This window comes from Gorilla gorilla, chromosome 1, assembly GCF_029281585.2.
Source record: "Gorilla gorilla gorilla isolate KB3781 chromosome 1, NHGRI_mGorGor1-v2.1_pri, whole genome shotgun sequence".
NCBI classification, from domain to species: domain Eukaryota; kingdom Metazoa; phylum Chordata; class Mammalia; order Primates; family Hominidae; genus Gorilla; species Gorilla gorilla.
This window is the reverse complement of record NC_073224.2, coordinates 85,058,811-85,069,967: the sequence shown is the minus strand read 5'-3', so window position 1 is coordinate 85,069,967 and position 11,157 is coordinate 85,058,811. Positions and strand designations below refer to the sequence as shown.

At 37.5% G+C, this 11,157-nt stretch overlaps 1 protein-coding gene across 2 annotated transcripts in view; it reads right to left on the bottom strand.

The window, feature by feature from the left end:
• Positions 1-4,306: 4,306 nt before the first annotated feature.
• The window catches only part of VAMP4 (vesicle associated membrane protein 4), a 42,773-nt gene continuing 35,922 nt past the window's right edge, over positions 4,307-11,157 (bottom strand). The window contains exons 7-9 of one of the 2 annotated variants that reach the window (XR_008676795.2): positions 10,468-10,519; positions 8,491-8,638; positions 4,307-6,231 (exon numbers count right to left, since the gene is read on the bottom strand). Coding sequence is in view for 1 of the 2 variants with exons in the window: in XM_019026639.4 (XP_018882184.1) it covers positions 8,610-8,638; positions 10,468-10,519 (81 nt within the window). In the remaining variant the exon portion in view is untranslated. Of the gene's footprint in view, positions 8,639-10,467; positions 10,520-11,157 lie in introns of both variants that reach the window. The other variant, XM_019026639.4, reaches the window with a different exon arrangement.

Below are 11,157 nucleotides of genomic sequence, written 5' to 3'. Positions count from 1 at the left end.
CTGTCAGACAGGGACATTTAAGTCTGCAGAGGTTACTGCTTTTTGTTTGTCTGTGCCCTGCCCCCAGAGGTGGAGCCTACAGAGGCAGGCAGGTCTCCTTGAGCTGTGGTGGGCTCCACCCAGTTCGAGCTTCCTGGCTGCTTTGTTTACCTAAGCCAGCCTGGGCAATGGCGGGCGCCCCTCCCCCAGCCTCGCTGCTGCCTTGCAGTTTGATCTCAGACTGCTGTGCTAGCAATCAGCGAGACTCCGTGGGCGTAGGACCCTCTGAGCCAGGTGCGGGATATAATCTCGTGGTGCGCCGTTTTTTAAGCCCGTTGGAAAAGCGCAGTATTCGGGTGGGAGTGACCCGATTTTCCAGGTGCCATCTGTCACCCCTTTCTTTGACTAGGAAAGGGAACTCCCTGACCCCTTGTGCTCCTCGAGTAAGGCAATGCCTCACCCTGCTTCGGCTCGCGCACAGTGCGCGCACCCACTGACCTGCACCCACTGTCTGGCACTCCCTAGTGAGATGAACCCGGTACCTCAGATGGAAATGCAGAAATCACCAGTCTTCTGCGTCGCTCATGCTGGGAGCCGTAGACTGGAGCTGTTCCTATTCGGCCATCTTGGCTCCTCCCTCCTGGTACATCATTTTCAAAACTACCATCTTCCTTCACATCTTCAACATAATTAATACATTCAGTAATTATGTGAGCACTCACTGTGACAATTGCTGTTGTAGTGAGTGGTTTGGGATATATCAGAGAAAATTCTGGAATGTTAGAATGCTCTGGAAAAACAGAGGGTAAAGGGATTGGATGGTGTACTCGGGGAGATTTTGAGAAAGTCATTCAAGAGAATGACTTTCATACAGTGGTTGAGGAGGAGGAAGGGCTTTTCTGGCAGGAGAAACAGCAATTCTAAGGCCTATGGCAGGAGCACACCTGGTGTGTCTGAGGAACAGCAGAGAGGCTGGTGTGGCTGCAGCACAGCAAGGAAGGCAAAGACAAGGGCAGAGGTCAGCAAGGTGACTTGGGGATGCATCACGAGACCCTGTAGGCTGCGGAAAGAATTTTGGCTTTCACTCCGAGGAAGATGGGAAGCCACTGAAGAGTTTTGAGCAAAGCAATGGCATGATCTGATTACATTTTGAAAGAATTTTTCACTATTCTGTTGAGAACAGACTCTGGGGAGAGGGGGAATGGTAGAAGCCTGAGACCAGTTAGAAAGCTACTGCAGTATTCCAGGTAAGAGATGATGGTAGGAGAGGACCAGGTGGTCATGATGGAGGCAGTGTGAACTGGTCAGATTCTAAAGATATTTTAAAGGTAGCACCAGAGTATTTCCTGATGAATTAGAGGTGAGTTGAGAGAGAAGTTATGGAGTCAGTATGACTCCACAGTTTTTGGCCTAATTGGAAGGATTCAGTTACCATCAACTGAGATGGGACAGAATGCATGTGGAGGAGGAGGTCTGTGAAAGCAGACTGGAATGCGTTTGGGACATGCTCAACTTGAAATAATGAAGACGTCAAAAAGAGTACCGGATGACTCCAAATTCAAGGGAAGTCAAGTGGGAGACAACAACTTGAGATTTGTCAGCACAAAGATGTGATTTCAAATGACAAGATTAGGTAAGATTTCTAAGGGAATGTGTGTAAACACTGGACCAAGAGCTGAATCCTGGATACTCCAATATTAAGAGTTGAGGAGAACAGGAGGAACAACCATAAGGGTAAGAAGAAACAAAGCCCTGGAAGCATGTATGAAGCAGAAGAGAGTAATCAACTGCATCAAATGCTGCTGTTGCACAGAGATCAGGACTGACAATGGACCACTGGATTTAGCAATACATAGGTCACTGGGCACCTCCCAAGAGTAAGGCTGGTGGAGTGTGGAGGCAAAATCTTGACTGAAGTGTTGAGGAGAATAAAAAAAAATGGAAATAGCAAGTATAGTGAAATCTTTCAAGGACTATTACTATAAAGAGGAGTAAAGATATGGAGTGGAGCCACGAGTGGTGGCATGCACTTGTAATCCTAGCTACAAGTGAGACTGAGACAGGAGGATTGCTTGAGCCCAGGAGTTCAAGGCTGCAGTGAGCTATGATTGTGCCACTGTACTCCAGCTTGGGTGACAGAGTGAGACCCTGTCTCAAAAACAAAACAAAAAATTCCCTGCAGCCAGGCATGGTAGTTTACTCCTGTAATCCCAGCACTTTGGGAGGCCAAGGTGGGAGGACCACTTGAGCCCAGGAGTTCAAGACCAGCCTGGGCAACATAGTGAGAACCCGTCTCTAAAAACAAACAAAATCCCAGAGCCCATGATTTCAGCACCCATGTTCTTTTTTTTTTGAGGCGGAGTCTTGCTGTCGCCCATGCTGGAGTGCAGTGGCGCAATCTCAGCTCACTGCAAGCTCCACCTCCCGGGTTACACCATTCTCCTGCCTCAGCCTCCAGAGTAGCTGGGACTACAGGCGCCCACCACCACACCCGGCTAATTTTTTGTATTTTTAGTAGAGTTGGGGTTTCACTGTGTCAGCCAGGATGGTCTCAATCTCCTGACCTCGTGATCCGCCCGCCTTGGCCTCCCAAAGTGCTGGGATTACAGACGTGAGCCACCGTGCCCGGCACATCCATGTTATTTCTACTATACAACTCATATACTATTCTGCCTCTCTAAATTCTGCCACAGGAAAGTATATGTCAGGAAGAGGACAATTATCAAAAATGTATAGCAATGAGGGCTGGTCGTGTTGGCTCATGCCTGTAATCCCATCTACTCGGGAGGCTGAGGCAGGAGGATGGCTTGGGAGTTCAAGGCTTCAGTGGGCTATGATTGTGCCACTGCACTCCAGCTTACATGATGGAGCAAGACCTTGCCTCTAAAAAAAAAAAAAAAAAAGGATGGATGTGTAGATGTGTGTGTATATAGATATACGCATATATATACATATATTTTATATATACACATATACATATATTTTATATATATACATATTTACATATATTTTATATATACACACACATATACACATATATTTTATATATATATACACACACACATATATATAGTGGAATTTGGCGGGGGGGGGGAGTGGAGAAATGACATGGAGTTTTTTAAGGAAGACAGAGTTAGTATGTTGCTGGGAATGATCAGGAGGATGTTCTCTTTTCTGTGTTTTTACAATGTTACTCATAGGTCCACGTGCATCTTTTTACACATCCTCAGATGAGATCTGGCCCGATTACTCAATAAATAGGGTAAGTGCACTATCACTGACTGCTCAGTTGTAACTTTGCTTACTAGTCAGAATCCCTTCTTATACTGACAGCTGAAAAGCAGGCCGATAGTCACTGCTCCACAGCAGTTTTTAGTGTTTGATGGGCACACACTAAGTATGACTCTGTTGGATTTAGGTAGTATCTGATCTTCCTGCCCGGTTCTCTCATCTGTTGAATGGTGGATTGTATTAAACACCATCATTCTCAGAGTGCCCTTACCAGGCTGCTTCCTGTCTCCATTTCTAACAACAGCACTTTATTTGTGGAGACTATCTCAGGGTACAACGTGCCTCCAATGTCATCTCCCCTCCCATGGCTTTTTGTAGTATTAAGACAATCAAGGCCTGGTATGGTGGTTCACACCTGTAATCATAGCACTTTGCGACACTGAGGCAGGATAGCATGAGTCTAGGAATTTGAGACCAGTCTGGGTAACACAGTGAGACCCCGTCTATAAAAAAAATTTAAAAATTAGCTGGGCATGGTGGTACATGCCTGTAGTCCCAGCCACTTGGGAGAACTGAGGTGGGAGGATTGCTTGAGCCCAGGAGTCTGAGGCTGCAGTGAGTTGTGATCACGCCACTGCACTTCAGCCTGGGAGACAGAACAAGATCCTGTCTCAAAAACAAAAACAAAAAGACACAGTTTAGTGTGTGGGTGGAGGGAGGCTGGAGAGAATGAACATTAGTCTGGTTGCCTAAAGCACCAGGCAGCTGAGGGACAGGACCAGGTTTTCTGATTGGGACATGTAAGTTTAAGAGAAAACTGCCTGCCTTCCTCTCCTACAGACACTGTGGACTGAGGTAAAGACATTGCTTTACTGAGTTAAAAATCACTAAGAAATTCTTCTTAGATTTTGTCAGTATCAGGCATAATTTTTGGTGAAAGAATGCGTTTTCTTTTTCTTATTTTTCCTCCATGCACTTTATTGGGAAAATAGGATAGATTAAATCAGGGGTGATTATCCAGATGTTATTGTTAAATAAGTTATGCTTTGAAGTTAAGGCAACAGGTAACACATATTGAATAAGCCAAAGTGCTTAATTTTTGTTTTCTATGAAATAGTTTATTTCATTGTTCACTATGGAGGGGCTACAAATACACTTCTGATATTAACACAAAGGTCTAAACTTTGCAACACTGGTAAAAATGGTTATGAGGAATTGAGAAGCTAGGGAACAGGGCACATGACATTTACATTTGCTCATCTCCCACTATACATTTCAAAACATCAAAGGCACTTACCAAAGTGATTAAATAAGGGAGTGTGGAATTTAAAATAATGACATATACCCAAGACACAAAATAAAGGTCTTGAATTTTCTTATAGTTTGATTTCTAACATTTTACTGACTAAAATCTCTGCTAATTATGTAATCTACTTTGTGGCTTTAAAATATTGGATACTTTGATTTTAAGACTACTTTAAATGAAAAGAACCTAATGGAATACCATAAAGCCAGAGTTTTTCCACACCCAATTACAGTAGAAGAGCACCCCTATATCCAGGCAAAAGCAAAAGGCCCCACTCTTCAGTCACTCACATTGCTTCTCCAGGGAGCACTGTGGAGTCAGCTCTCACTGATATACTAACATGTGGCATCTTTGTGGCTTCATAGGCACATTCATTCAACACACATTTATCTAGCACCTGCCAAGGTTCACAGCACTGTGCTGGGTGCTGGGGAGACAGAAACATGGTGTGGTGCTTACTTTAACAAGCTTACATTTATCCCCTGTAATTGGGTTGGTCATGCTTTCTTTTCAATTCCTACTGATTTGTTCCAAGAAGCTTCTTGGAATAAAACAGGAGCCAGAATAAATGCATTTGTGTTCCCATCCCTAATTCTACTTGGTTTCCAGAAGAAAAAAAAAATCAGAATAAGACTATCTCAAAGTATTAAAGAGGATCTAAACCCTACATCAATCTAAAGCATTTAGACAAATGCATTTTTAGACAAAAGCATTTAGACAAATTTCATTTGTCTACAACATGGAAAAAACAAGTCAAGAAGTAGAGCACCTTTCGGCCCTTACTACATTCTAAAACAAACTTGTAAATGCTTTCAAACTGACTTATGCTCTTACTCTCAACTCACAGAAAAATGGAGTCCAATCACATTTCCATGTGAAAACACAAAATTTGGTTAACAGAACAGTCATCCTTGACATAGTAATACTCTGACAATACAATTAAGGGGACATCTTCTAATGGCATTTGTTCTTAACATGGAAAAACAATTTCTTGCATATTTTCTAATCATAGTGTATATACAGATGTAAATACAGAGTCAATGTGGGCAATGAGGCTGACAAGGCATCAAGCATGTTTTAGAGTATACTGGCAATGAGAGATTTCAATTTCTTTATATTCCTGCCTTCTCAGTCTGTACACATATTATCATTTACAGGATAGTCACATACTATACAGAATTCAAAGATGCCAATTTTTGCTATCAAAAGTGCTGAAGTTATAATTTCCTAATACAGAGTATTGAAGTGCACAGAAAGACTACAATAGGCAATCTATAGGAGGGCTAACAAAGTATTTCTATATCTTATGTCTATTAATTACCCTTCCTCCATCTTATATAATATTCCATCTTCAGTAGTGAACTTTTATCTAATTAAGAAATCCCCCAGTTTATAAAATCTGAGGGCAATTTCCAGTGAACTTTGTCAGGATAGAGGAACCAAATGACCACAGGTATTACTGAGTTATAATAAGAAGGAGTAACCAATTAATTGGTATTATAACAACAAAATTGCTGCAAGGCAATAGGCTTCTGTAATTAAACATAAATCACAAAGGTATGGATTCAGGCATCAAAATAGTGATGTGATTTCACTGAGTATCAACTAGTATTTGCAAAGCTACTTGAATTTTTCTGTTGATCTTCACTTGTTGTTAAATAATGATAGTTTTGATGGTGGTAAAACTTCATTTTTCAAGTGCAGGATGATCTGAGCTGAATGAGAAAAAAAGTAATTAAGGGAGGGAATGAAGGTAGGCCTGGCATCAGTTTGAACAATATATTTTTTTCTTCTGTTTTTGATCGTAAGAGGGCTTATATCTCCAAGGTTACCACAATAAAGTCATAACCATGCCAGCCATTTTAAGGATTTCAGGGTTAATCAAGACCAAGAAAGATGAAATGATGAATTACAAACCAAGCCATCACTACTACAAAGTTCCATGAGTGATAAGTCTGTTACCCATATCCCAGGCAGCAATATGTTTAAATTACAAAGACAGTGACATATATATAGTCAAAAAATTTTACTGTTACTTATTATTTAAATTTAAAAATTTTATAATTTTACTTTTTGTAATTATTTATTTAAAAGTGGCATACTTTATTAAAAAAAACACTGGAAATATGGATACTTTTTGAGAAGTAATCTTCATCTTCACTTGTAGATATCATGGAGAAACCAGACTTCTACATCAACTAATGGAAAATTAACCACTTATGAGCCTAGTTCCAATTCAAATAAAGGACATACATACAAATGTTAGGACTGATTCTGTCCATTCAGTTAAAATATTTCCATTCCTGAATTATTAGCTACTGAAATTCTAAAAATGCTCATTTTTCTGGGTATCTTAACTTAAAAGATTTATTAGCAGTTCAGATGCTGTTTACATTAATTGACATTTACAAAAAGCATAGAGACCACAGACAATACACTATAGTATGTAAGACCTTTATCTCCTTCTAAATGCTCTAAGCAAACTATAAAATTTAGTAATTCTATTTAGATCTTCTTAGATAACTTGCAGGTGTCTTGAGTGTCTCAGTCTGCTTTCTCTCTTCAAATTTCTTTCCATTCTAAACAGCATTTTTTGCCTCCTAGTAATAATCCTGTAGAATTTTAAAAACAGACAAAAAAAACACCAAACCCAGATTCTGTGCTTTATTCATTTTGCATTAAGATGACCAAAGAAATAAAACCTAAATAAAATAAACATAAAATCATTTTTCCCTATTTAAATACTGATAATTTCTATTAACCCTATTTTTAATTTAGGGAGTTTTATATTCATATTGTCAAGATATCCAGTGCACAAGTTTCTGCAGAATCACTAATTTTATTATAAAGCTTCCTCTCCCCAAACCTTAGGGGACAATGTATTTTCACTCTGACTTGTTTAAAAGACACAAAGAGGTTGGCATATTTTAAAGTTAACACATTTTTTCATTATAAAAACAGGCTTAGGTTAATGGTCACTCTCTAGCATTTGGTTACCGACTGACTATCGTGTGTGTGTGTGTGTGTGTGTGTGCGTGTGTGTGTGTGTGTATGTACACCTAGGTTCCTGACTTTCTACTACTCATTACTGTTGGCTGATGCAAAATTTGATTGTGCAACATACATCTCCTCAAGGATGAACAGGAAATGCAAAGATATAAAATTCAAAGTATTAATAGATGGTTTTGCTACTTTTTGTACTTTTGGTAAATGAGATAGTTGGAAGTTAGAGGCTATTAACTAAAATAAAATTAAGGAGTAAGTTACCTGTAAATTTCATTTACTCACATTAGGACTGACTGGTCTCTCTTTATTGGAGTTTAACAGAAAACAGACTGGACCATGACTGGCAGCTATATATTGGTTATTTTCAAATACTCCAATGACACTCTTCAATAACTTTATTATCTCCAGTTTTATGATGCCATACCATGTTTTTTCACACTGCTTAAAAATTTCCATTTCCATAATCCAAATGCCAAAAAAATTACTACACATTCTCTTACACAGTCAAAAATATATTTACTGGAATGTTTTTAGTTATACCTGAAGGCAACAACATTTACAACATTTAGCTTTTGTTACACCTATAAATGTGGAAATTGCTTGCAAAACAACTGTAATATGAAAGGAACTATATTTCTGCAAATATTGACAGAATGGTTATGCATCTCTTTCAGCATATAATTTGGTACTCTACACAGGCTTCCTGACCGCCAGCATGACCCGCTCCCTAATGCAATAATGCAAGTCCTTATGCCATTAAAATATTAGTATGAAATATTATAATCAGTGTTTAACTATATACACAAATAATGAACTGGCAAGTATCTAGTTTCAAATTAGATCCTTGAAATATGGAAAAATAGAGGCTAGTTCTCTTTGCCTTAAACATAATTATTAAAAGAACATTTTGTTAGAAAGGGAGAAGATAATTGGACATTCTCAATGTTCCAATTTGAAGTGATACTTGCCTCTTAGTTTCTTGAAAAAGAAGTTTTGAAAGTTATATACAGATAGGTTTCATTTAAATTATGCAGCAATCTTTTATCACTGTCCCAGATCTTGTTTAATGAAGATCTCTGTCATCAAATCAAGTACGGTATTTCATGACTATAAGAACTGTAAGAGAAAACACGAAAAAAGCAATATATCAACATCAGATATATATGCTATGTTCGAAGCAATATTCCTAAATGTAGTTGTGTCTACTTTTAGAAATGGGTAATGAGGATTGACTGAACTTTTATCTGAGGTAATAAATAATCAATGGGAAAGGAGAAGCAAAAAATATCATAAAACAACCTAAATGTCTAACATTGGCATCTTAAATAAATAACGGCATAGCCATAGCTTGTATCTGCTGTTAAAATATTACTAAAAATTTTGATAACCTGGGATAATAGTCACAATATATTTATTAGAAAGTACATATAATATAGTCTTAGTTTTTTAAAAAACATGCTTGTATATTAATAGGAAAAGAGAAGTATATATAATAGTTATATTAGTAGCTATCTCTGTTGTAAGATTATAGTTGAATTTTTCTTCTTTTTGTTATTAATATTTCACATTTTCCAATTGCCCACCATATATACATGATTGAGTCTTGGTTTCTGAGGTAATTATTTTCTATAAGGTCACTACAAACACTAAATTAGTGAATATGGAACCACTGCTTCTAGGGAAAATATAGGGTTAAGTTCCTGTGAGTCTCTGGCTACTACATTTTTGTCAATCAATGCATAACCTTGTTTTATATGTGTTTCTGTTTAAAGACACTTTATTTAATATGTATTATTGATTCAGTAACACTGTGCTCAAGGCCAACAGCACTATAATTCATGCCTGAACAAAAGTTTGCCTAATGTGTATTTTTTCCATGAAGACACATCACAGCTCTCTTGTACTGAGCAACACTAGAGAGCACTTCAGCACCATGTGTGGGGACCATTTTAAACACTGAAATCACCAACAAAAAGCACAACAATGCAGAAAATGTGGTACTAAATAGACTACAAAAAGAATGTTTATGTTATGAGTGCTGAAATAAAAAGGCAGAAATGGCTTTGTTTAACCTCAGCTAGGGATGTGTGGGTTGGGGGACTTACAATTTTTTGTTACTCTGAAAATGTCTGTAAATGACTGTGAAAGCACCATGAGTACTGATTTTGGGGTTACAAATAAATTTTACCTGGTAACTGGATTTGCAAACACAGAATCTATGAATAATGAGGACTGACTGTATTTCTTTGTAACAAAACATTTTTTTCTGTTTAAAAAGATAACAGCATAATATAATTTTTCAAATGATTATTTTTAGATACTTTCCAAAGCGTCATAAAACCTCTCTGTAAACATAGGTAGACAGGCCTTGAAGAAAAAGAGGTATTTAAAATGATCTGATTTTTAAAAGAACATTAAGGGAAAAAGGACGGGAAGGAATCATGCTTTAATGATGGAAATTATGCTCAACTACAGAACAAAACAAAAACCAAACAAAAAAAAATCATCTGGAGAACGTATTTGGATTTATCCTTCCAAAACAATATTACAAAATGCAAACTGCCATTCCTGAGAGTTAATAATAAATAGAAAATGAGTATTTTAGACCTTAGTGTAATAGGAACCAGATTTGGCCTTGAACAAATCACTTAGCCCTGGATTTGGGGGTGAGGGTTGGGGGCAGAACAGGAGTTCCCTTTGAGAATCTGACAAAAGATATAGACCCTCTCTCCATAAAAATGTACATATACATATTCACATAAATTTTACATATTACTTAAGAGCATTTTCAGAGATCAATAGATTCTAAGAGCTCCTGAGACAGGTCAGAAGTCATTATTCAATCCTGACTTCAGACATACAAGGTCAACTGAAAATAAAAGGGAATTAAAATGAACTCCAAAACAAATGATACCCTAGGAAGTAATAATCCAATAAATACTTACTGATAATCACTAGCAAAAGGATAGCAGCAACCAAAGCCATGATGGCTTTTATCTACAACACACAAAAGGGCAATATATATTAATATTTGACTTGTTAATAAAGTCAAGACTATTTGTTGTTCTATTTACTGCATCATACTAAATCATCTCATCACCTTAAGGTTTCTTAACTACAAAACTGACACAGAATGCTCTTAGGCAAAGTTGCTTATTAAATGAGGCTATTCATAAAGAATCTAAAATATATTCCTCAAAATGGAGATAAAAATGCAAAGAAGAAAGTAAGGGGAGAAAAAACTAACAGAATTCTCATATACTTTGAAAAAAAGTGCTATAAACTGCTACCTTCTATGTATTGAACCATTCGAATTGCATGGCCTATGTTATTCATCATATCTTGACACTTGAACAGAGTTGCTAAAATACTGTATATTTTCTCTGGTCTCACATTAGTAATAAGCCCATCAAATCATAGAGGTTCAGTTTATATGATAAACTAAAGTACTTTAAGCCTTTTTTATTAATCTGAAACATTTCTAAAATAATTTGGAATTTCTACGGTAGTTTTTCAACTTTACCTAAAATGTACATTAATTTGCCCTGTTAAACGTGTGTTTGGCTTTACTTCAGAAGATTTGAATGAAAACATCAATATCAATTTTAAAACACCTCAATGAATAGAGTTTTCTT